Below are 27040 nucleotides of genomic sequence, written 5' to 3' on the forward strand. Positions count from 1 at the left end.
GGGGCCCTGTCAGGGTGTTAAGTCCTATGTCACAACAGTGCTCTCATACTGATAAACCTCTCTGTTCTTCAATATGGCACCCAGTGTCCTAGGCCCATTGCTGGCTCCTGTCCTGCCCCATTTGCAACATCCTGCAGTACCTCAGCATGTTATTCCTTTCCTCCCTGGAAGGCCCAGAATTCCCGTCTCAGTTATTTTCTGTTGCTATTACAAAAATACCCAAGGTTAGATAATTTATAAAGAAAAGATGTTTAGGTTGGACATGATAGCACACACCTGTAATCCCATCTACTCTGGAGATTGAGGTGCCTTTCCCTATAATCCATCCTGGTATCACCACAGTGAAAGTTCTAACAAGTGTCCCTTTACAGCATGCCAATGGTGGGGCAATCAGGTTAGCAAGCCAGCAGGAAGCCAGCTCCAAACTCCCAGTTTAGAAGAGTCAACTTCCTGAGACCATGCCCAGCACCCCATCTTGGGTCAAGATTTTTGAATGTATCAGCACCATCTGCAAGGTAGCAAAGGCAGCTGAACTGGGCAGGGGGAGGCTGAACTGAAATACAGTCACAACAGAAGCCTCAGCCAATCATACAAGCACAGAGAAACTGGAGTAGCCCTTTGGAGATGTTCCAAATTGAAAACAAAAGAGTCTGGACCTTCTTACCCCATGTTGCCCAGTCTCCAGATGTGGGCTGCCCCTGGGAAGGAGCATAACCTTGGGCAAGGCAGCCGTTTCCATGGAAGACAAGTCTCAGGTTCAGTAGCTGTCCTGAAGGGGTGTCTGATTTCAGACTCCACTATGACTGGCACCACGATCTGGTTCGATCTTCCCACTTTGGGTCTAACACAGAGAAGTTTCACAGTGGCTGTCTCAGGTTTAGACAAGCCCTGTTATTGAGTATTCCTATAATGCCACAGAGCTGCTATACAGTGGAGATGGGGAGAGAAGAACCCAGTCAGTTGATTGGGATAGGCTAAATGCAAGGAGTAAGAGGCAACTGCAAACTTTGTTATTACACAAGCAAGAGTTGAAAAGAAATCATGTAGGGGGTGAAAATATGACTAATAAAGCAGACTTAAGTTTTGTCCTACTAGAAGCCTAGGACCTTCTTAGTCCTCCAGCTGTCATCATAACATGATGTAGTCAGTAGGATGGTAATATACATAGCTTTTGAACTTGCAGATGACTCCATGTGGTTGGGCCTTGTCTTGTGTTACATAAATCTGGTTACTTACAAAAGTTATAGACCCAACCTGCAGCTTTAAAATTCATGATGAGGAAAGGTGATGGTGTCATAGGAATACATACAAAGGTAGGCAAGCATTTGTCTGTTGCATACAATGTATTTAGGTCTTCTCATAACTTAATAAGAATGTCAAAGTCCAGCTTTTCTTTCCTTAACCTTGTGAAGTTCTGCTTTTCCAAAGAAAAATGGAGCCTTCTGCATTGACTCCACAGAGCAACCAAACAGCCACGCTTGTCAGGGGCTGGTTTCTGCTTCTGGTTCTGGTCACAATCTGTGTTGTCAGGACTTGCTCAGTTAGCCTGCAGTGCTGAAATCTTCTGATTTGGTCACGTTCTGGACCACCCCCCAAACCCCAGTAGCAGCTACCATATTTGTTGTGGTTTTGTAGCAGACAGCATCTTGTTTTTTCCTACTGTAGGTTACCCCTCTCAGATTGCATTTCAGGAAACTTAGATAGCAGTGGCTCCATGAATTCTTTCTGATTTCCACTTTGAATAGGGGTCTGAAGTTACATTTTCCAACTTCCATTTAATGAATTCTGTGCACTGACTAGACCCCGTGGCTTGGCTTACTGCCACCATTCAACTGGTAACTTCTCCTTGATGCCTGAGTACAATCAGCCTCAAAGGGGCCCATACATTAAGAGGTGTATGACAGCCAGGTGTGGTGGCACATGCCTATAATCCCAGCATCTCAATAGGCTGAGGGAGAAGGATTGCACGTTTAAAGCTAATCTCAGCCATTTAGGGAGGCCCTAAACAACTTAGCAAGACCCTGTCTCAAAATAACAAATAAAAAGTGATGCAGATGTAGTTCACTGATAAAGCACCTCTAGGTTCAATCCCCAGTACCCACCCCCTGAAAAAAAAACATATAACAGGTGAAATGTCCAAAAAAGAAAATGTATCACCGCCCATTTCTTGTGCTGGCCAGGGATACCCTGGAATACACTTAAGTTCAGGCTCTTGCAAGCTTGTTCACAGGCAGCTCCCATTTTGCAATTCCCAATGGCTTTGCAGCCACATTGCCAGCTCCAGGCCTGTGTCAGTTGACTGGCTGCAAGGCAGCCTTATTGATAGTACTGCTAACAGTGGTGTGGCAGTCTAATCCCAAGGTGAAACATGAATCCCCTGACCTTGCCCTAACTTACCTTGGGCATCTCTTGAGGATGGGCAAGCTAGTAAGTCTTGCAGGGGCTGGCAGAAGTTCTGGAATGGCACAGGCTTGCACTGAGGTTCACTGAACCCCAAAGACACTTGGTGGAGGCAAGAGCTGCTCCTGGATTGGACATAAAAAAACCTCTTTGCTTTTTAAATTCAACATGTGGGGTGGCACCTAATTTCACCTTCTGGGCATTCCACCCCCTTGTGTTGACAGTGCTTCTCTTCCTTTGGGGGAAATTCCTTCTTCCCTCTGAGCTTTGGCTGGAGGGATCCTTTCCAGCATTTGTACCTCAGTTAAATATAATCTTCTTAAGAGACCTGCCCTGACTGCCTCCCATCGCTATCTTATCACCCTGCTTTGATTCCTTTTACACCTCTCTGGAATGTTTTGGGGTTGTTGTTGTTTTGTACTGGGGATTTGAATCCAGGAGTGCTATGCCACTAAGCTATACCTCTAGCCCTTTTTGAAATATGGTCTCACTAAGTCATCAATGCTAGCCTTGAACCTTCAATCCTTTTGCCTAAGCCTCCTGAGTCACTGGGACAATAGGTGTGCATCACCACGCCCAGCTTCTGGAATGATCTTGATGGCTTGTGTGTGAAGTCTCCATAGAAGACTGGAGCAAGGACCTTGACCTCCTGGATTGCTGCTATCCTCGTTACATTTCCTTTCCCTGGCAAAATGCTTTGCCACAGCAGGTGCTCCCTAACAGCTGCTGGGCAAACTGTCCTTTATGGAGCCCTCCTCCACCACCCTAAGCCTGGCTAGCAACCTGTGAGATACTGGGTGGTGGCAGAGTTGCAGAGACCTGAAACCACCTGGTCCTTGCCACTCCTGAGGTCCGACTGGTCAATACCTCCTTGACTCTGAAGTTATGCCTAACTTCCGACATGGCTGCAAAGAAGGAATTTTTAGAGCTATTAGCCACATTTCTTTTCAATTGGCTCACAACAGCCCCCCACCCCCCAAACCATTATCTAAGTTACTATGTTCAAAACCTTCATATTTAAAATAACTGCTGGGGATATAGCTCAGTTGCTAGAGTGTTTGCCTTGCATGCACAAGGCCCTGGGTTCAATCCCCAGGAGCACAAACAACAAAAACCCTGCATTCTATCTAGATGTAAGATCATCCTATCTCACAATTTACTTAACCAATCCACTATGGCAGCTGTGTAGATTATCCTACTTCTCTGCATTTATGAATAGTATTACTATGAACACCACTGTTATAAGCTTTTTTAGAAAGGTTACAGAAGGATGGCTTCTTAGAATTGGAATTGTGGGGCTAGAGAGATAGCATGAACATTTTAAGGAGCTTGATGACACTTCTTGCAAAACTTCCCACAGCAGATATTCCAGTAACCTGCTTCACCATGCAGTGGCCAGCACTGGGTTATTATTCATCTGTGTTCACCTGCCAAGCAGGATTGGTGCATACTAATTCTGGTTTGAGTTGGTTCCGCAGATGTTGTGCATTCTTAGCCAAGACTTTATGGTCAGTCTTAAGTGTTTTTCTTTTTCCTTTATTGTCCCTTACATGGCAAGGCCATAAACATGGTTTTGTGTTTGTCATGCATGTTTCCTCCCTTTCTACTATTTAATCTAGCTTTTAGGGATACTTTTCCACCCCACCTCCCTGCTCTTCTCTGTGCTTTCAGGAATGCCGGCTACTTCCAGCTTCCAGTTCCTGGTGGGTAGAGTGGGGAAGAGTGGCCACCATTCACCCCTGAGAACCAGACTCCATCATCAGATCTCCCTTCACAGCATGATGCTGGCAGGGAAGACACACGTGAGCACACTGTTCCCACGATGAAAAAGGGAAACCAAACCCTACCTAAAGAGGGACTAAGAAGGACCTGGGGAAGAAAATCTTTGAGGGTACATACCTAAGTTTTAAATAAAACATCAGACCACTAAGGACCTAAAATATTCTGAGTTATCTATTCCACCTTCCCTCACACTAGACACGGGACATGCCTGAGAGGGGAGTGACCCTGGCTTTTCTAGTGATGTTAGCTCCTGTATCCATCATCATATAACAGAAGTTACTCTGAGGCTTCAACATACCAACCCCTGTAACAATGTGCAATAAGAAAGCTAAGTTGAATCACAAAAAGAAGTCAACGAAGAATTTCTTGCTGGCTTGCCCGACAGTAAATCAAATACACAGGCAGTTTCCATACTAGCAAAATACTTTTATTATTTTTATAGTGATAAAACAAGGAAAGTAAAGGTTTCTTTTTGGTGTATACCAGAGTTAAGGGAAGTAGAAGAATAGGGAATTAACAGGATTTTTATGTACTTCTGATGACCATAAAAAGTTAACAATACCAACTGTTTGCCATAAAACTTATCATAGCTCCCCCAAAACACATATATAAAGGATCATAGTTTTAAAATCTATAAAAGTAAAAAATATACAGTCGGAAGCTCTAACGCTTATTCCATCTTCAATATAAAATTGTAAACATTTATTTACACAAAGCACATGTGTATAATGAAAGTCCGAGCACCCTTTTCTTCTGAGTCACGGCTCTGGGAAGATGGGGATGTGCACGGAAGCAGAGTCATCTCCTCCCCTGACTCCCCAAAGCCAGATTCATAAATAAAGCCATGGGCAGCTCCCAGGGGGACCCCAAGAATCACATTTTATTGCTATGACACTGCAGCAAGTGAGAAGCCCACTGTCTGTGGAGCCGGCTGAGTCTAAGGCAGAGTGCAGGGGCCGGCAAGTGCTTGGGGCACAGAGGCAGAAGGCGGGCAGCAGCTGGGGGAGACCAGGAGAGGAACAAGGATCCAAAACCAGCCTTCAGCCCTGTTTTTGGTAGAAAACCCACTGAAGTCACCCTCTTCCCCTTCAGATTGGGGAACTTGCTCAGAGGGTGGAGTCTTCACTGGCTTTATGATTCATCCCCTTAAGAGCTAAATTGAGTATCTGGGGAAGGCTGGGAGAATGGTTAAAGGGGAAATGGCCCACACACCACTGGTGGTGGCAAATGGCTATCAGAAACGAGGATCTGAGGGTCCAAGTACCCCCAGTGAAAAAGGCACTGCTGGTGCAAACTAATTACCAACCTGCGTACAACCCTTTCATCCTTCCAAAGTGATCCAGTCTGATCACAGGAGTATTCTCCTTGGCTCATATCTTCACATGATACTCCATTAATGATCTATTTTGAGACTCTAGGGAAACAAAGAGGGGGTTGTGGTTTCTCCACAGACCACTGCGTATGCCACTCTTTTCAGTGGACTCTTTTCCCTCCACCACCCTGTGTAAAGAGTTTTGCACTGCGCTCACCATCTTGCTTTCAATATGAAGAAGTGCTCTTTCTTGTTTTCCACAAACAGCCCACACACCATATTCCATTCTGTGGGCTCTCAGCTCAGTCAAGTCCATTAACTAATAGACCTTCAAAGAGAATCCACTTAAATCTTTAGAGGATGTGTTAGTGTTATAAAGCAATCTTTAAAAGTGCAAGTCATCTGATGTGGGAGTGGCAGAAGTCAGCTAAGTAGAATCCCTTCCCCTGGGCTGGCCTACAGCCTCCTTCCCCAAACCTTTATAGTGCTAGGGGTTCCCCAAGGACTTTTAATGACTCTTTCCCCCCTGCAATGTAGTAAATCACTGTTCCTATTATGGCTGGAGAGAGGAAGAAGGGGAAGCAGAAAGAAAGGTCATGGGAAAAGAAGATGGGGTAGAAAAAAGACATCTGCACACAACTGAACAATGATTATGCTCCACCATGTTAGTACAAATTGCCAGAGAAGCTGCAAAAGGTGGAGAGTCATAACACATGGGGATACTAGATCTCCGAATCTCCACCTTCAGCATTTAGCCTGGGGTCCTGGTGCCAGGATATGGAAGGAACTCCTTCCTGGGAGATTGGGGTACTCAAGAGTGACAACAAGGAAGAACAGCACTAGGAGGAGCTGCTGGGAAGACCCTCTGTGGGTAATCAGATCTGCTATCTCATGGCCTCCTGTTCCTTTTTGGCATGTGCAGTCATAGCCTGCGTTTACAGAAATAATTTTCTAGCTTCTCCTCTGAAAGCTGACAAAGAGCAGGAATAAAAACAGGCTCTTAATCAAAAGGAACCCTAGGTTTCCAACGCCTGCTTAATCAATTTAAATCATCACCTATCTAATCTGCTTAAAACCCTTTAAAATTTTTTAAAAAATCTTTTCTATGCTACAAATTGCAAATAATTCTGCTATTTGAAGTTTCAACAACAACAACAAAAACTGTCTCAGCATTGAGGCAAGTGGAGAAATCTTGGGAGTCAACATGATGGCACAGATTTTTATAAGCCTGACATTATGGGGCTTCACTGTTGCTACTGTTGTTTTTTTTTTTTTTTTTTGGTCATTTGAATAGGAAACCACCTTTAGAATCCTATCCTGCTGTCCCAACACCCGGCAGTCATGCCAGCAGAAGAGCGGGGGTCAGCCCAAAGGACTGCGACTGCTGGCCTGGGAGCCCCAAATATTCTGACCAGGGCTGGCCTTGGCCACAGCTTAGGCTATGCCTTGCAGGGTTCCCTGGGCCATGGGCTTTTGGTCCAAAGTAGTTGCTCTTTCTTGCATCTGAGAACAAAAATACAGGATGTGTGAACACTAAAAACACCATAAATTCCTCCATTAATGTGACCCTAGAAGGTCATCCAAATCATTCATCCACTCCTCGGAAGTCCTGTTTTTCAGCAGGGAGTCGATCAGGTCGGTGTGTCCAGCCACACTGGATAGCCCACTGCTGCTTGGCTGCCCACTGTAGGCAAAGGGCAGCTCCTGGCCCACGGTCCGCCCAGGGTAGGCCTGGGTGCAGTGCAGTCCGGCCCGGCTGCTCATCTGTGAGGCAGGGCTTTGGCTGAAGGCCCCTAGCTCAGGCCCTGCAGGGTTCAGGCTGGGCAAGCCCTGCTGTGGGGCCGCCTGGGGGGGTGCAGGGGCTGGGGCGTTGGTCCTTTGCTGTGTGCTCACTGCTGGCAGCATGGACCCTGCTGCAGCTGCTGAGCTCATGGGGGCCATGGGCCTGCTGGGCATTGCCTGGGAGAACTGTGGACTGGACATTTTCAGGTGGGCCTGTTGCATGTGGAAACTGGAGGCTGCAGTGAAGGGACTTACATTGCTGTTCCCTGGAGTCTGGCTGTTCAGGTTCGGCATTCCCTGATGTTGCCAGGAGGCATTTTGGCCTCCTATAGATGCTGACACCCTTGGGACTTGTGGCTTAGTTAAACCAGAGGTCAGGGTCCCCTTATTGTGTTGCTGGGAGAGACTGGAGCTCCCCAGGGAGTTCTGTCCATAAGCAGCTGAAACTGAGGTGTTCTGGGCCACGCTGGTCTGCCTTGGAATGTGGGCATGTCCATTGGTGGCCTGTGGCGGGGGCTGGGCAACCATCTGGGTTATGCCAGAGGCCATACCATAGAGACTGCTCTGAGTCATGCTCTGAGAGCCCGTGAACTGGGCCACACCCCGGTCCTGCTGGCCTGAGTTTGAGGGGAGAGAAGAAACTGAAGCATGTCCAGGGCCCATTGGCATTAGATTCCCAGGCTGAGGGAACACTCGAGGACAGCTGGAGTTGGACGAACCCAAGTTGTTCATGCCAGGCACAGTAGCAGAGGATCCTATAAAACAGAAGATTCTATCAATCAAATCAGCATTTCTTTCTTTTTTTTTTTTGGTAAAGTCAACATTTCTTGACTGCCACTGTGGAGACAACTCTAAGACTCAAGTTGTAGCCATTCAGAGGCATGAAAGACAATGTCCTAATACCAGATCTGTTGAGCACAGGTACACTGCCAAGAAGAGAATCCTGGGGGAGTCTTCAGAAAGAAGGTGACAAATACCCTGGGCTTTAGAAGTGTAGAAGTTTAGCAAATTAACAGCTTGGAGGAGAAGAACATTCCAGGCAGAGAAAAGAATGTGTACAGGCCAGAGTTATGAAAGGCAGTATAGGGACATTAAGAGGCTGGCTATGGCTGCAGCAAGGGGACAGTATCTAGATAGTTAGCAATAAGACAGAAGAGCTAGTCCAGGTCAGACTGAAAAAGCTGAGGATGGCCTGTGAAGAGCAGGCCAAACAGGAGTTGGTCTGAGACTGTGCTTTAGTTCTGCTGGAGAAATAAATGTTCAGGTCACTTTGCTGAGGTAGTGGTAATACGGAGAGGGCTCGGTAAAGTCATTTCACCAGACCCCAATGTTTAAGCCATAAAATAACAAGATGGTCAAGAAGGGAAGAGTCTAGCATGAAAACAACTATTTACTGAGCACCTAGTATGTGGCAGGTGCCATTCTGACAGGCAGCAGGGAAGGCCCCTGTCCTCAGGGAACTTGCTGTTCAGGGTTTTTAGCCTAGGTAACAGGTACATGGTAACACCATTAACCCACACAGGTTTTTTCTGGATAGGAGGATCATTATTCAGGGATTGGCCACAACTTAATACTTTCCTTTTCTTCTTTCTATTAGTACCTAAATAAAAACTGGGCCAAGGAAAAGAGGAGAGTCCATAACAGTCCATAACAATGTGAAATGGGGTTGGAGGCAGGAAACATGGACCAGACCCAGGGTTCTGAGATACCTGTGGACTCCAATCCCATGTTTTCAGTTGGCCCACACATAAAACCTCATCTGGTCTTTTTTCCAGGACACATGGATATAGTCATTTTCTCTGGCACACTTTATAGTGAGGGTCATTGACTAAGGAAAGAAGTTTCTAAGATATTGCAAGAAAAGTTAGGAAAGCAGAAATAGATCAGCTCTTACGGTCGCCTGAAACCTCTATGCACTTCTGGAGTGACAGCCCAAGAAAGTTACCCAACACATCTCAGGACAACTGCTGAGACCTCAGTATGCTTCCTACCCTTTCCTGGCTAACTCATGCAGCTGTTTTTGACACCAAAGTGAGCAAATGGGGAGAGAAAAGAAGCAAAAAGCTATAGAAGTACATTAAGTTTCTCCTTATCTAGAAAACAAGAAAGGGTTATTTTTTTGAAGAGACACCTAAAGGAAGAATTATAGAAGCCATTTCCTGTTTGTAAGATGACCTCTGAGTAGACATTATTTTCTTTCAAAGGCATTTCCAGCAATCTGCCTGGTGCTACACAGTGACTAGAGTGATAGGTCCCCTCAACAGACTAAGGCTTCCAGGAGTGAGTAAATCCATTTCAGGCAGGGAACAGGAAATCAGTACTCAACAACGATCAACAAGGAACTGAGAAGACCTGATTGGTATGCCCAAACCTGTTTCTCTCTGCATCCACTCCACCCCCTTACCTGTGAACTGTCCAACCTGCTGTGGGAAGGTGCTTTGTGTTGGGTCTTGGTACTGGGGGGGTGGGCGGGTCAAATGGCGCTGAAACTGCTGCTTCTCCTAGAAGTGCCAATAATGACAAAACAATATACAATCAGAAACAAAAACAAAAACAAACAGGAGAGTCGGGTCAGAGAAAAGCAGTGTTCAAGATTGTTATTCACAGAGGGGCTCCTGAAGGAATAATGCAGGTGAGCATTATTTGAGCATTAGGGATTGAAATCAGGGGCGTTCCACCACTGAACTATATCTCTAGTCCTTTTTTTAAAATAAGTTTTATTTTTGAAACAGGGTCTCACTCAGTTGCTGAGGCTGTCCTTGAATTTGTGATCCTAATGTCTCAGCCTCCTAAATTGCTGGGATTACAGGTATATCACTGTGTCCAGAACATCTGGGGAACTTTTAATGAATAGTATGAAATCAAAGATACAATGAGTAATGAATTAAACAACAACAACAAAAAAGGCAGGTGTATCAGTTTAGAAAAATGGAGGGTAAGTAAGGGAAATCAAAGCCATAATGAGATACTACTTCATACCACTAGGATAAAAAAAAACAGAGAACTAGGTGTGTATGTCAGTGGTAGAGTACTTGCCTAGCATGTGCAAGACCCTGGGTTCGATCTCTAACACTATGGAGGGAAAAAACAGTAAGAAAATAAAAAGCATTGGTGAGGATATAGAGAAATTTGCACTCTCATACACTACTGGTGGGAATGCAAAATGATGTGGCCACTGTGGAAAACAGTCTGGCAATTCCTCAAAAGGTAAACACAGTTACCATATGACTCAGCAATTCCACTAGTATATTCCCAAGATATTTCAAAACATGTGTGGCTGGGCACAGTGGCGCACACCTGTAACCCCAGCAGCTCAGGAGACTGAGGCAGGAGGACTGTGAATTCAAGGCCAGCCTCACCAACACTGAGGTGCTACACAACACAGTGAGACCCTGTCTTTAAATAAAATACAAAAAAAGGCCTGGGGATGAGGCTCAGTGGTTACGTGCCTCTCTGGATTTAATCTCCAGTACCAAAACAAAAAACAAAAAACCCAAATCACATGTCTGCACAAAAATTACTAAATCAATGTTTAGAGCAGTGTAATTCATAGTAGTCAACAAGCAAAAACAACCTAAATACTCATGAACAACAGATGGATGAATAAATAAAATGCAGTACAGCGATACAATGGATTATTCAGCTATAAAGAGGAATGAATGACTAATAAAAGTACCCAGTTGAATCTTGAGAGCATCTACACAAAATGCCTAGAATAGGCAAATGTGCAGAGATAGAAAGCAGATTAGACACCGTATAGGGTTGAGGAGATTGGGGAATGAAGAATGTACTCATGGACATAGGTCTTGTTTTTAGGTGAAGAAAATGTTCTTGGACTGTAGTGATGGATGCAAAATTCTGAATACATTAAAAACACTGAATTGTACAGTTTAAATGAGTGAATAATATCTTATATGAACTATATCCCAATAAAGCAATAATTTTTTTAAATGGCAGAATTGGGTCAGTGATCATTCTCAATTAGACTTCATTCCCTCGAGCCAGTTCCTGTGTACTTAAAATCATGAGAACTTTGACTTAATAACCCTTAGTGCCTGCACACTGAGCTTGGCGACTAAGCCAGTAAACTGTGCATCCTGATTCTAGAACCTCAAGGACATCTTCACTCCTCTCCCCATGTTCTGGCTGACAATAAACTACATTTACAAAGCTGGGACCCATGGTTCCTGATGAACAAGGGAGCTCGGTGACATGGCAAAATGCACTTTATACTTAAGAGTTCTAGTCATAGATTCTGCCTTCATTCATCCCAAGTGACACAAGGTAGCTTCAGACATAGGCCACCTCTGTTGGAGAAATGCCACACTCCTAGAAAGTATATTTTAAAGGACAAAGCATTCTAACACCAGGCATGCAAGCAAAACAAGGTAAGTCCACAGGTGCAAATAGAGTCTGCTTGATTTTCTTCCTCCTTTCTCTTTTTACCTGTTCTGCCAGAAGGTGCTGCTGCTGCCTCTGCAGAAACTGTTGTTGCTGCAAATGTTTTTGCTGCTGCTCCCTCTTCTGTTGGTCCAAAAGCAATTGATGCTGTTTCATTACAGCTGCCTGCTGCTGGCTGCTGAGATAGGGGGAGCTGTTGTGAGTGTTGGTCACAGACACAGCAGGTGGCTGGGTCCCCACGCTGGCAGCCTGGGCTGGCACAGGGATGCTGGAAGGGTTCTGCTCCTGTCAACACAGATGAAAAGGATAGAGTCAGGGGTGGGTGGGTGGAGTCTTCATGCTCTGATCAGTCCAGATGAGCTCCAGCTCTAGGGAGAACCTCATTCAAGGCTCACTCTCTTAAGTCAAGCCTCTGCTTCCCAGCTGACCTCCTATAAAACCTTCCAGTGGGATGCGGCAGAGACCAAAACGGATACTACCTGAGCACTTGACATGTTAGCTTGGCTCCCTACGGTTCACCAGTGGCAGAAGTGTGGTTTTACTTAAATTAAGCATATTCAAGCTCTCAAATTTCCAAGTTCCAATAAGCAATAAAGACTTATAAATGCTCACTTACCAGAACATGTGCATGAAAAGAGACCCATAATCTGAGGGAGGTTCTGTTCAACAGAAATGTTATATCCCCAGGGTGTGGACCTGGGTTTGGGGCTATCCCTGAACTGCCAGGAATCATATGTCTATCTACTTGCATATAAGCATTTTTCTGGGAAGAAACTGGTTAGCTTTTTGTCAGATACTATGCTCAAAAAATACTGTGTTATCAATGGAAACTTTAACAGATTCTCTGTTAATATATAAACCAAAAATAGGAGTCATGTCAAAGGCTACCATATTATTCCAGCATCATTACTCACATGTAGAAGAATGGGAAAACAGTACAGGAAAAAGGCAAAAAGCAATTATTATTCAAACAAATTCAACTTCTTGAGCTCCTTTGCAGTTCTTATTCGTTTGTGCATATAATCTTCCCAAGATTCTTAGATTCTGATAGTATAATTCCTTCACCCTGTCACCAGAAGCTAAAGGGCTCCTTGAGAGTACTCTGTAAGATACTTACCAGCATGTCGCTCTCCTTTTCTGAAGTTCATATGTAATAGCTATGTACTTTTTTTTTGTTTTATTGTTTTGAGATCATATCAATTTATTGTGTATGTATATACTTTTCAGAAATGAAAAGAATATAATGACAATTATTTTTAAACTTCACTTAAGTTTTCTGGTCTCTAATCTTTTGAGGATAAGACTAAGTAAGCTTCAAACTGAGAAGCAATCTCCAAAGCAGAAATGAACAATACATACAAAATATGAGATACAAGAGGGAGGGAGTCTCATGTCTTTCTTCATATCTGTCCACAGCCTTGGCCTCCAGAGTTCAAATGTAGAAGAAATATATTAAAGGCAAACTTCTTATTTTGAAATTTGGCTGGGGCCTAATGGTCAGGTTATAGATGTCTGTTTCCTCTTGAGTTGTGGGTTTAAGCACCATCATATGCATACATGTCTACATGCATTTCTGTATAACTCAATACCATCTAATAAAAAAATCCAACTTTGAATTAGTGGACATAGGGCAAACAGTAGGCAATATGTCATTGAATCCTGACATTCTCCCTATAATGGATTTATTAGTTATCTATCACTGGATAACAAGCAACTCCAAAACTTATTAACTCATGATTTATCTGAGAAACAATTCAGGCAGGGCATAGATGGGCTCCTTCTGTCTTGTGGATTAGCTGATGGTTCACAAGGAGGCTCAGTTTTAGAGGGTGATCTAGCTGTCACTAGGGCACCTTGATTCTATTCCCCTGGAAGTAGAATCTAGTAGATAACACAGGCTCATTTCCCACCTTCCAGGGCATCCCTGGGTCCTCTCTATAGCTCTTCTAGCACCTGTACCTGTTCAATTCCTAGTAATGCAAAAGAAAAAAGGGGGGAAAAAAAAAAGTGAAGCAGTTCACTTACCTGGCCAGGTTGAACTAGTGATCGGAAGGGCATATTTCCGGGCTTTGGTTTCATTGTAGTAAACAAGGAGTTCTGCTCATTATTCAGATGAGGCAGCTGCTGAGGAAGATAGGCCATCAAAGCTGGCTTGCTCTGGCCAGACCCAGGACCACCTTGCCCACAGTCCGCTTTGTAATGAGAAAGGGGTTTTGTATTGCCGTAGTCTAGCATTGAGCCTTGGTTATTCACTGAGTTCTGATTCAAGTTACCCAGTGGCTGGTGACTCAGCAGGTTCACATGGCCTGACTGGAGGTAGGCACCTCCAGGCCGAGGGGAACTCTTGTTTACACTAGGCATCATGAGCAGTTTGGAGTTGGAGAAGTCTTGCTTGTAGCTGGAAGGGCTGGCAGGTTTCTCCATGGCATAAGGGACATCTAAGGGACTGTGGGAAGGTCCCGTCTGCTGCCATGTGGACATCTGGCCTGGGGTGGATGCTGGGGTGGCCTGCTGTGGGTTCTGGAGCATTTGCTCACGCTTCTGCTTGGCAGCAATCTGCTGGAGCTGGTGGGCAGAAGACAGCTCTGAGGCCCCTCCTGGGCCCTGGCTAGGCAATACCACATTTGGAAGGGCCCTTTGTGCATTCTGGGCTTGGGCTGATGCCGGCATCAGGTTAGAACCGGGATTGTCTGCCACGGGTTGACCAGAGGTATGAAACAGGGTCTGAGGACCTCCAAGGCTGGGGGAATCTGTGCTAACAGGGGCAGATGATGGCCCCAGAAAGGTCTGTCCTGCAGACCCAGTCCTGACTTGTGGAGAGCCTAACTGTTCTTGCTCAAAGGTTGCTGGAGAGAATTCTGTCTTAATATTAATGTCTTGGGCCAAGGGGGTTTGGGTGGCAGAGGCAGAAGGCTCTGGATCTTTCTTTTCCTCAAAGTCCTCTGTAAACAGGTCCTTCATGTCTTCATCAGGCACTGACCTGTTCAGCTCCTCGATAAGCTCCTTCCACTCCTGCTCGTTAAGGTTAAGGTCAGGCATGAGGTTGCTCTGCGATATAGAACCCCCAGCCCCAGCAATCATGCAGGGCAGGTCATCAACAGGTTCCTGCTTCAGTTCTTTATTCAGGCTCAGAGGAAATGACTCACCAGGGTTGCTGCCTCCATTCAAGTGGAGGCTGGAGTCTGCAAGACACTTTTTGTTGATGGAGTCTAGCCCCAGGGAGTGCTTTCCACTGGACTGCAGGGAATCGCCCCCAGTATTGTCAGGTGGACCAAGGGGTGAGGCTGGAGGCAGCCCATTGGTAGACACAGCTATGCCCAAAGGGGCCTCCCTGCGGGTCTTCTTATGCCCAGGAAAGAGATCTCCATAGCCATTTTGTTGATCACCATTCTGAGGGGAGGCAGCACTGTCAAGATTCCTCTTCACTGTATCATGAAGATGCTGAAAACATTGGAAAAAGAAACTTAGATACCTAATAACATGTCCAAGGTTCCCTCTGCTTCCAATAGTGACTTAAACCAGCATCCCTTCAATCCTTTCCTGTGGGTGTGCACCGCCCATTTGTGGGGAACTTCCTGGCCAGTCAGAATTGGATGTCTAGTTCAGCCAGGGGAAAGCAATCCACTAAACCCTGTCTTTTTGCAGGATACAAGCCTGATGCTGCCCACTGCCACCTAGTTTGAGAGTATGTCCAAGAATAGAGCTAAGGAAAAAAGAGCCAGTGGATACATCTACATTCTTGAGGGCACCACTGGAGCCTTGAATCTTATCATACCTGAGACCAGTCATCCTCCTGGGTTTTGTACTTACATGAACCAATAAATTTCTTCTTGTGTTTAAGCTGGTTTAATTTGGATTCTGTTACTTTCAGTAGAGGAAGCCCTGGCCAGTGCTCTGGTCAAGGTGTGTGCTGTCCTCAAGTACCCTGCTTCTACTAGGTTGCATAGGCCTGCTTCTTCTTCTTCTTCTTTTTTAATTAGTACATATTAACTATACAGAATAAGTTTCATTGTGGCATACTGTACATACATATAACATCTCTGATCATTTCTATCTCCCCATTCCCCCTCTCTCCCCTCCCTTCCTCTTCTCCAATATTCACAGTCGCTTTCTTTCTTTCTCTCCCTCTCTCCCTCTCTCTCCCTACCCCCCCATCTCTCCCTCCCTCCCTCTCTCTCTTTGTTTCTTTCGTGTGCAGTACTGGGGATTGACTGAGTTATATCTTCAGCTCCTTTATAATTTTGTTTTAAGACAGGGTCTTGCTAAGTTGCCCAGGCTGGCTTTGGACTTGCCATCTCTGTCAGCCTTCTGAGTAGCTGAGATTACAGATATATGCCATCATGCCCAAAGCCCACCTGTCTTCATACCCTTCCTGGGTCTATCCCCTTTCTCCCCACTGAATTGCTCCTTTATATGTCATATAGGATTATGACCTTAAGATTCCATCCACTTTCCTCCCCATCAACTCCTAAGCATCTTCTAATCCCTTGCTCCCAATCACCACCCTTACAAACCTCATCACTTCTTACTAAGACCCTTAACTGGAACACTATCACGTCTTCTCTGGCACCATTACTTTCTGCTTCCCCATTTTCTCCTCAACTAGATTCATTCAACTAACCTTACTATGAATCTACTTGTGCCAGGGACAAGGCGCTGTGGGGAATTCAAAGACAAATACTCTTTGAATTCAAAGACAAATACTCTACTCTTCGTGAGCTTCCAGTCTTCTAGATCACAGGACATACACAGATATGACTACAGAATAAGACCAATAAGCAGTGAGGCACAGTAGTACACACCTGTAATCCCAGCTACTCAGGAGTCTGAGGCAGTGGGAAGATTGCAAGTTTGAGGCCAGCCTGGGCAATTTAGCAAGACCCTACCTCAAAGTAGGGGGTGGGAAAGGGCTGGGGAGGTAGCTCAGTGGTGAAGTAAAAATAAGGCACTATAGCAATAAGTAGCTGAGAGTTCAGGGGCAGGAATTACATGAAAAGAACATGGCAGTGGGGTGGGAAGGAGAAAGGGTGGTTACTTCCCTAGACACATCTTTAGCCATCAGGACAAACTTCTCCAAGGCCCAGGAGGTGCCTGTTCTCAGTTTCTAAAACTGTGCTGCTCCCTTCCTAGTTTAGTTTTATTATGTTTTGTTCTTCACCCTTCACCCCTAAAGTTATCCTTTCTCTCACTAACCTTAAGCATGTATGGTATATTGTTAAAAATGACCCTCGCCAGGCATAATGGTACATGCCTCAGGAGGCTGCTGAGGCAGGAGAATCATAAGTTCAAGGCCAGCCTCAACAACTTAGTGAGACCCTGTCTCAAAATAAAAAAAATTTTATGAAGGGCTGGGAATATAGCTCAGAGGCAGAACGCTTATGGGCTCAATCCCCAGTACCACCCACATAAAGGTCCCAAACAACACCCCTAACTATTATCTCTAAACAAATTCCAAGGAAGTCAGGGGTAGCATGTAGTACTTCCTCTGTTAAATTCAGTTGCAGAGAAGGGCCACAATGCCATCTCACTGGCTGTAAAAGCTAAGTGCCATCGTATTCCTGGGTATCCTGCCTGAGGGCACTAGCTCTCAGCAGCAGACCATGTGCTGGACCCCACAAAGGATAATTTTCTCAACCTCAGTTCAAGTCTAATGCTCCTATTCCTTTTTTCTTTTTTAAACCATATTAAGGTTTCCTATTTTTTAAATGTTAAAGTCGACCACACAAAACTGTGTAAATCCCAACTGAGCATCTCTCTAAATCCATATATGGGTACCTGAATTAGCCTGGAAAAAAACCTTAGGAATGCCTCACAAATGAAACTGTAGGGCAGAGGTAAGCAACACAATTCTAGGACCCAATTTAGAACAGGGCTTCTGTAACCCAAGGATGTTTGGCTGCTTTTCTTCTATGCAGGTTCCTCTGCTTCCACTGCCACCTAGGGGTGAGTGAAGGCTTCTAAAATGGATGCTTGATAAAATACACTGTTTGAAAAGTTTCTTTTGAAAAGGTATATTCATCCTCATTTAACTGGTCAAAAGAAATAAACATGAGTTGCTAATATTTCTTTTATTTCTATGTTTTCCGTTATTTTCTTTTGTTCCACAGAGGTCTAGGATGGTCTGTAAACCCTAGAGTTTAGTATTTCATCTTCCTAAGGGAAAAGATGGAAAGCTAAGGGGGTCAAGGCATTTGATGAGTCAGCTGGCTGTCCCAGATTAGAAACAGAATCCCTCTTTGCCCTAACAATTATAAAAGCTGCCACTCCCTCTTTCAAGAGCCGAATGCAAACAGCTGCAGACAAGTTCCAAAGGAACAACTCAATTTTGCAATACCCACTGCTTTTAGCCAAAGGAAACACTGGGCAGTTTTCTCAACTACTCACAAAATTTAACTGGAATGATGTAGGCGGGAATGGGGAGTGTGGAATGTGGTGGCACTGGCAGATTTTTAAGACTTGGGCATTTGCAGGAGTGTTGGATACATGAGGGCATTGTAGGGAAAGCAAAGATGAGTAAGCCCTAGAGCCTAATCTTCAGGCATTTACAATGGAATTGGGGAAACAGCCTAAACAGTTTAAAAGCTATGTAAAAGAGAGTAGATATTATAAAGCAATACAAATCTGGCTGCCCCCTATATGCTCAGAGTAAGTGGACTTTTGGGTGCTCGGCTCAGAGGCTCCTGTTCTAACTACAGAATGGTTTCAGTGGCATACAGGATTCCAGAAGGATCTAGTTCTGGGAAATGATGCCAGAAGCTTATGATCTGCTGAAGAACAGTGCATACTCATAGATGGCTATCAAGGAACAACCCCACAGGCCCAATTCCCACCCTATTCTGGGCCAGCTCTCTCATGGTGCCACCTGCCATCTTCTTTTTGCGAGAGGGGCTCTGGTATATCTGTGCTGCTCTGAATCAAGCTGAAGCAAGCCACACCTTGTGGACAACAAATCAGCATCCTGTCCTCCCGCCACACATTAGCCTTACAGTAGACAGTAAGGACCTTCCTCTAGTCTCCACTTCCTCCTTCAACCATCACTGCTGCAATCCCAGTGTGCTTTGTGGTCAAACTCACTACAAAATGACACCTACTTGCTTCCACTCTGAGTTAACAGATGGACTGCTAAAGACAGGAGTGGTTTTCTCGTATTGGTGTTCCTTATCCATTAGCAGCCAGCTGGGGAGGCCATGGTGAGGCATTTCCTGCCCCCCACCCTCCCCCAGCCCTGGAAATTCCTTTTTTTCTCCTCCAACTTCTCCTCCTCCTGTCACCCTCCTTTCAGTCAGATACCCCCAGTCTCACCCCTTGGGGCCAGCATCTCAGTCCTCTGAGGTTATGTGGTTTCTATCCCTCGCAGTTTGGGAATGGATTGGATGTGGGAAAGAAGGATGGAGTTAGGATTGCCATCTCCATGCGGGGGTGATGGTCTGCTACTTAATGATTTGACTCATTTGCTTCAATCTTTAAAGTTCTCTTTCCTCACATTTCTCTCCTACCCTCTCTTGCCTTCTACTCCTGGGGTTGTTTCCTCTGTCTCCCTCGAAAAGTCTCCCCCTTTCTTGCTCTTCAATTAACTGGAGTCCTCTCCCCTGTTCCTTCCACACACTCTCCCATGTCCTCATGTGCCTAGGACTGCAGATAATACTCAGAACAGGCCCAACTGCCCCGGGATCAAATACTGAGCCAGCCAGCCCGGGCTCCTCCAACCTCCTTTCCCATCTCCCAATCTGCACCATGCTGTCACACACCTTACAGCTGCTCAAATGTGCCCCCTCATTCCTGCTGCAGGGCCCCTGTACTTGTTCTTCTCTTTGCCAGAACACTTCTTCCCTCTGATCTTTAAAAGGATGACTCATCTGTAATTCAGGTCATTTATCTCCTCAGTCATTCCTTGATCACCTGCTCCTCCCCACAATCAAGCTCTTTCCTACTTCCTGGTTGACTTCCCCAATGGGGCACTCATCTGAATGGGCCTACCTCTCCCAAGAATGATGAGCAAAGACCCCAGGCCTAAAAAAGAGCCAACCACTCAATAAGCATTGGTGTCTGAACGTAATGTCTCTCGCCTGGAACTTCTGCAGACCTCTTAATTCCCGTCTGTCCACCTACTTAACCAGCATGCCTCTACTTGGGCGTTCACTGACAACTCAGGTGAAATCTGTCCAAAGCTGATTTCAGCTTCTCCAGTCCTATTTTCCTTTCCCTGCTCTCACAGAGAACGCCAGTACTAGCCATTTAGTCACATAAACCAAAAAAGCAGAGAGCAGTCCTTGACTCCTCCTTCTTCATTACTCCCATCCAATCAGTCCCAGGTTCTTGGCCTTTTTTCTCTTCGTTTCTTTCTTGTTTCTTTTTTTCTTTCAGTGCTGAGGATCAAACCCAGTGCCTTGCAAATACTAGGCAATCACTCTACCTCTTAGACTTTCTTGACCCCACCTACTTGTCTCCATTCACTGACACCAGTCTCTCTTGCTTGAATAATTTTAACTGCATCTAAGGTCTTCTCATAGTCCCCACCCCCATCTGTATTGCACACCATGATCAGAGTGATGGTGCTAAAGGCAAATCTGATCTCATCATCTTCCAGTGGCTCCTGGATGTCCTTGGGTTGTCACAGACTGGAGCTTGGCTCTGATGTCTTTTAGTACCATCTCTCCAACCACAACCAGGCTGCACTAACGGGCTGTCCAGGACTCCCCAGAAGTATAGGTTAAAACACATAAAATCAGAATTTTTTTTAAGTTAATTTTGGCAAGTTCAGTCTAATACCATACTTGCTTTTGCTTTGCCCATGAGTTCTACCAGTACCCTGTATGTATGGTATACTGAGAGGCCCCTCAGGAGTCCTGACTTGTTTCTGTAGGAGCATGTCATTACTTACCCAGTATACCTTGCTGACCACTCACTCCCACTTATTTATTATGATTCATTTCCAGTTAATTATTATTATAACTCATTACTCCCGTTTAATTCAGAATCTCCGTCTTTAAAACAACCCTAGAGGATGAGAACCATTATTCCTGTTTTCTAGCCAAGGAAACTCAGAAAATTACATGCAGTTTGTACATTCAGCTGTGAATATGAATCCCTTGTGACTGTTGGGGATCTGCTGCAGATCCCCCAGTCCAATCACCTATATAAAAATGAGAACTGGATCCCAATTAATCCCACACATGTGACACTGACAAAGAAGCTTGCCTCTGAAACATCAACATCTAAGTGACGTGACTCAGAGTTTCAAACTGTACAAACAAGGAGTATCCTACTATAGTGCTAAGCATGAAGAATACCATCAAGAGTCACTACCAGAAAAACAGGCTGTGCTATGATGAAATCCCACATTCCAGGGCCACAATGATTCTTTATAAGATATTAAAAGGAAAAAACAAACAAACAAAAAACCAGAGAGCCACCTATAGCCAGCTACTAAAAATTCCTACTTTTACAATATTATTTGTGTTAATATTTGGAACAGTCACTGAGTTAGAATGCAAATAACCTAGCATGGGGAGTACTAAAGATCTCTGTAGCACACACTCCTGTCACTGAATCTACTCATCACAGATATACAGAAGACGGTGAGGTCTGGATGGATGCATTTTCCAGAAAACTTTACGATTTGGTTTCTGAACATTTTCATTATCACTTAAAAAAAAAGCAAGTTTATAATGGAGATTAAACACAGAGCTGCTTTACCACTGAGCTATATCCCCAGTCCTTTTTTTAAAAATTGTTTTATTTTGAAGCAGGGTTTAAGGCATTGCTAAATTGCTGAGGTTGGCTTTATCTTCCTGTCTCCTCCAGAGTCACTGGGATTACAGGTACGCACCCCCACACCTGGCTTAAAAAAAAAAAAAAAACTTTTGATTTTGAAATAATTCTGAGTTAACAAGAAATTGCAAAGATGATAAAAAGAGGTCCTATGTATACTTCTTAGTTTTCCTCAATGTTTATATTTCACATAATTAGAGACTGGCCTTCAACTTTCAATCCTTCTGCCTTGACTTCCCCAGAAACTGAGATTACAGAACACTGCACTGGGCATGTTACCTTTTTCGGCGGGGTACTGGTGATTGAACTCAGGGGCACTCAACCACTGAGTCACATCCCCAGGCCTATTTTGTATCTTTAGAGACAGGGTCTCACTGAGTTGCTTTGCACCTCACCATTACTGAGCTGGCTTTGAACTCATGATCCTCCTGTCTCAACCTGAAGAGCCACTGGGATTACAGGCGTGCCCCACCACACCGTGGCACCTTTTTTTTTTTTTTTAATAAAAGCCTTTTTTTTTTTTCCATTGCTGGGGGTAGATACCCTGGCCATTCTAGGCAAGCCCTCTACTACTGGGTTACATCCCTAGCCCTGATAAAAGCTTTAAAGGAAAACAAAACACTAAGAAAGCAAGGCTATGTAAATATTTAACAACAATATAATCTCCTGCATGATTATAAAGCAGAGAGTTAAAATTCACTGAGAAACAAAATTGTTAACTATATTGATTCTTATACTTGGCAGAAACACATTCTCTTCATGATAGAAAAACCAATAAAGAAAACTAAATGAGGCTCATGTTGCCTAGTGGTCATGAAAACAGAGCAGGCTATCATTAACTGGATGTGTGAATTTAGTTAAGACACAATCCATTTAGGATCTGCTTTCTTGACCATGAAAATGCTTGGGTTAGATGATCTAAAGTGGATGATGGTTGGCAGGGGCTGAGGGGAGAGAAATTATTATTTAATGAATATAGAGTTTCAGTTTTGCAAGGTGTAAACACAGTTCTGGAGACAAGATAGTGGTGATAGTTGCACAACTACAATGTGAATGCACTTAATGACATTGTATTGTATCTTTAAATATGGTAAGATGGTAGATTCTATGTTTATATGTATTTTACCACAATAAACATTTTAAGGTGATTCTTCATCATCCTACATTCCTTGAGTGCTCAAATTTCCGGTCTCATCAATATCTTTTCACATTTGATCTTAGTCAAAAGGTAAGAAGCAATCTTTAATATCTTTTAAAAATGACCAAATAAGCTGGACATGATGGCACATGCCTGTAATCCCAGTGGCTCAGGAAGATTGCAAGTTCGAGGCCAGGCTCAGCAACTTAGCAATGCCTTATGCAACTTAGAGCCTGTCTCAAATAAAAAAAAAAAAAAAAAAAAGAGGGCTGGGGATGTGGCTCAGTGGTAAACCTCCCCTAGGTTAAATCCCTCAACAAAACAAAACACAAACACACACACACACACACACACACCTTTGTCATGGAAGATATCAAATATATACCAAAAGTAGACAGAATAGTATAATAAGCCCCCACATGCCCATTCACCAATTTTGACTTATTTATGCTGTAACCACTGCCTGGATTATCTAGCAATCACATCTTTTCTTCTTAAATACTTCAGCATATATCTCTAAACTATAAAAAGCTCTCTTTTTTTTTTTTTGGCAATGCTGGGAACTGAACTCAGGGCTTTGTATGCATAAGCAAACATTCTACCACTGAGCTATGTCCCCAACCCCCGAACTATAAAAAGCTTCTAAAAAAAAATAACCACATCATTACTGAATGTTAAAGAAAATCAAATTGTTTTTATAGCTGGTTTATTCAAATCAGGACCCAATATGCTACATCTGGATGATATGCTTTTTAAAAAAATATTTAATTTTTAGTTGTAGTTGGGCACAATATCTTTATTTTTTTTATTTATTTATTTTTATGTGGTGCTGAGGATCGAACCCAGGGCCTTACACGTGCTAGGTGAGCGCTCTACCGCTGAGCAACAACCTCAGCCCCGGATGATATGCTCTTAAGACCATATGTGACCCTCTCTCTTCTTCTCCTATTCTCCTTACTATTTATTTGTCTAAAAAGTTTAGTCACTTATCCTGGAGAATTTCTTACTTCTATAGTTGGCTGATTATATCCCCATGGTGTCCTTTACAAGTTCTTCTATCCCCTGTATGAGACTTGAACAGACTCAGATTGGGGGAGGAGGTATAAATACTTGTGAGTGCTCAACCACTGAGCTATATCCTTAGCCCTTTTATTTTTTATTTTTAGCCCTTCTATTGTTTATTTTTATTACTGGGGATTGAGCCCCGGGGTTCTTTACCTCTGAGCTACATCCCTAGGCCCTTTATTTATTTATTTTTATTTTGATACAGGGTCTCACTAAGTTGCCACGGTTCATCTCTAACTTAGAATCCCCCTGCCTTAGCATCCCAACTAGCTGGAATTACAGGCAGACACCACTGTGCCCAGCCAGATATGTTTTTTTTTTTTTTTTTTAATCAACTATCAATAATGAATGTGTGGTGAATAGATTTCAGGGGGAGAGAATACAGCCAAAGGGACCAAGCAGAAAACTGTTGAAATAGTTCCTATAATGAGGACCTGATTGAAACAGGTTATTTTAGAGTTAGGTAGAAGAAAATTTAGTACATATCAGTGTATCTTACAGATAAAGGCATTTCTATCTAGTCTGAATACATGGGTAAGATTTTTTTAAAAGGATGAAAATGTGGTTTTCCTTGTTGGGGAAGAGGCTGAGTTCCATTTCAATGATGAAGAAATGATTGTGGGAACCCCATTAATAGCTAGGAGGTAGTGAATAACACAGTCTATGAATTCTATGGAAAGACAGCCATCAGCAAGGCATAAAGCTGGCACCATGAGTAGATCTGATCACTCAAGAAGAGTGAAAAGCCAACCAGGGAGGAGGTGAAAAGTCCATGATGAAACAGAGCACAAGGGAAAGTTTTAGGTTAAATGCATTGGAAAGGTCAGAAAGGTAACCACTGAACATGTCCACTGGATCTGGCAATTAAGAGGTCACTGATAATGCTGCACGGACAGTTTCAGAAGAGTTACAGAATAAAACCCTTGACTTGAGAAATAACTGGAAGGTGAGTAAATAGAGACTGTGTGCTTTGTTATTTTCTAGGTTATTTTATTTTAACATTTATTTTTTAGTTATAGTTGGACACAATACCTTTATTTCACTTAATCATTTTTATGTGGTGCTGAGGATCGAAACCAGGGTCTCACATGTGTGAGGCAAGCGCTCTACCACTGAGCCACAACCCCAGCCCTCTACATTTATTTTAAAAAAGAGATAAAGTGCTGGGTATGGTGGCACATGCCTGTAATCCCACTGACTCAGGAGCCTAAGGCAGGAGGATTGCAAGTTCAAGGTCAGCCTGGGCAACTTTTTTTTTAAAATATTTATTTATTTACTTTAGTTTTAGGTGAACACAATATCCTCATTTTATTTTTATGTGGTGCTCAGAATCATTCACGCATGCTAGGCGAGTGCTCTACCTCTGAGCCATAACCACAGCCCCAGCCTGGGCAACTTAGTGAGACCCTGTCTCAAAATAAAAAATAAAAAGGCCTAGGGATGTAGCTCAGTACTACAGAGCCTCTGGGTTCAATCCCCAGTACAGCAGGGAAAGGAAAAAAGAAAAGTAATATAGTAGATTAGTGGTTGCCAAGGGCATGAAGGGAAGTGAGAAGATTGACAGGTGACAGCCAAGAGATGCAGGATTTCTTTCTAAAGTGATGAAAATATTCTATAATTGACTGCATTTATGGTTATAAAACTCTGTGAATGTACTAAAAACCACTGAATTGTATACTTTAAGTGGTAAATTGTATGACATATGAATGGTATCTCAATAAAGTCATTAATTAAAATATGAGGGGGACAGATTGGTTGGTAGTCAAATAGGGTCAAAGGAGAGATATTTTAGAATATCAGACTTGTGCTCACTTGATAACAGCAGATAATTACCGTTGATTCTATTATATCCCTCTAAAACCCTCTGGAATTCATTCTATGAATGGAATCAGGCTCCTTCTTCCATTAGGAAAAGATGTATCATAACCACCACTGAAAGTGGAACATACCATGATTTTCCCACCTTAAGTCCCAATTTGGACTTACTTAACTGAGGGACTCTGCACATAAGACCACACCCCTCCTATCCAAAGCCAAACTCTCCAACTGGGTTCACCAGGCCATCCCCACTCAGGCTCTTCCACTTCTTGTTTATTCAATCAGCATTCTTTCCTCTGTTCTCTGTTTGCCTCCCTCTTTATTATTTGTTTGTTTTCTGTAGGCATGGACAGATGCTCATAACGCCTTCCATCTTTTGACCTCATCCTACTTTATGTGCCATTTTGTATAGAATTTAGAGAGCAGATACAGCTGGATGTGGTGGTGCACACAGGAGATCACTTGAGCCCAAGTGTTAGAGGGTGGTCTAATCAACATAAGGAGACTCATCAAAAAATGGATGGTGTGACAACTGAGTCCTGGTTTGGATGCTTAACTACTGTGTGCTCACAGGCAAATTACTTAACCTCTTGAGAAGGTTTGGTTCCGCATCCAAAAAGACAGAGGGGTGGATACTAGCCACTTCAGGGAATGGTTACCACTTATTGAGCACCTGGGTAACATTCTTACTGTCCAGCTCCTCTTCCTTCCCTTTTAGAGCTTTATAAAGACAGACAGGTCTTTACTTTGTTCATATTCACCAGATGACCACCTATTTTTTTTTTTAACTGGGATTGAACCCAGGGGTGCTTTACCATGGAACTATATCCCCAATCCTTTTTATTTTTTAAGAAAAGTTCTCACCAAGTTGCCAAGGCTGGCCTCAAACTTGTGGTCCTCCTGCCTCAGCCTCCCAAGTTGCCAGGATTACAGAGAAACACCATCATGCCCAGCAACCACCTGGTTCTTAAATCTAAGGAACACTTTTCAGACTGTAATCCTTAACCTCTCAGATGATCACTCCTCTCTCTTCTAACATCTCTCTTCACTTAATGTCCACATGAACACTCCCTGTGGACTTATTCCTGACTCAAGGCCACTATTTGCAGGCAGTTCCTTTTCTTTTTCCTTTAAAAAAATATTATTTTATTTTTAAAATTTTATTCAGCAGACTGCCTCTTCTCATGGCTGACCTTAAATGATGATGCTCACCTTCATTCTTTTTCACTGATGTCATCTCCCCAGGTAACACCATCCATACTCCGGCCTTAAGATGACAACCTGGCATAGAACTGGCACTCTTTGTTTTTGGAAGAGCTGAAGGCCCTGCAGATGCTAAGCATATGCTCTATCACTAAGTTACACTCCCAGCCCAGGCACTCAAATATTCACTGAGTGAATATTTAACACATCTTTCTCTTTTGTGTCTTACCCTCTCTCCTCTGCTCTAGACTTACATGTTCAGTTGTAAATTGGGAATCTCGATGTATATGTCAGATAAGATATAATCCAAGCTGGGTTTTTCTTTCCCTAAATCCACCGCTTCATCTTGTGCTCCCTGACTAGATGCA

At 43.7% G+C, this 27040-nt stretch overlaps 1 protein-coding gene across 1 annotated transcript in view; it reads right to left on the minus strand.

Moving 5' to 3' along the window:
- Nucleotides 1-4587: 4587 nt before the first annotated feature.
- Maml1 (mastermind like transcriptional coactivator 1) overlaps nt 4588-27040 on the minus strand; it is a 43083-nt gene continuing 20630 nt past the window's right edge. Inside the window, exons 2-5 of the mRNA XM_046457121.2 lie at nt 13703-15118; nt 11723-11962; nt 9681-9777; nt 4588-8031 (exon numbers count right to left, since the gene is read on the minus strand). Coding sequence (XP_046313077.1) covers nt 7052-8031; nt 9681-9777; nt 11723-11962; nt 13703-15118 — 2733 coding nt within the window. The 3' untranslated portion in view covers nt 4588-7051. The remainder of the gene's footprint in view (nt 8032-9680; nt 9778-11722; nt 11963-13702; nt 15119-27040) is intronic.

Source organism: Marmota monax, unplaced genomic scaffold, assembly GCF_021218885.2.
Source record: "Marmota monax isolate L192 unplaced genomic scaffold, Marmota_monax_Labrador192_F-V1.1 WCK01_AAM20220418_F8-fsc00263, whole genome shotgun sequence".
In the NCBI taxonomy this organism is placed as follows: Eukaryota; Metazoa; Chordata; class Mammalia; order Rodentia; family Sciuridae; genus Marmota; species Marmota monax.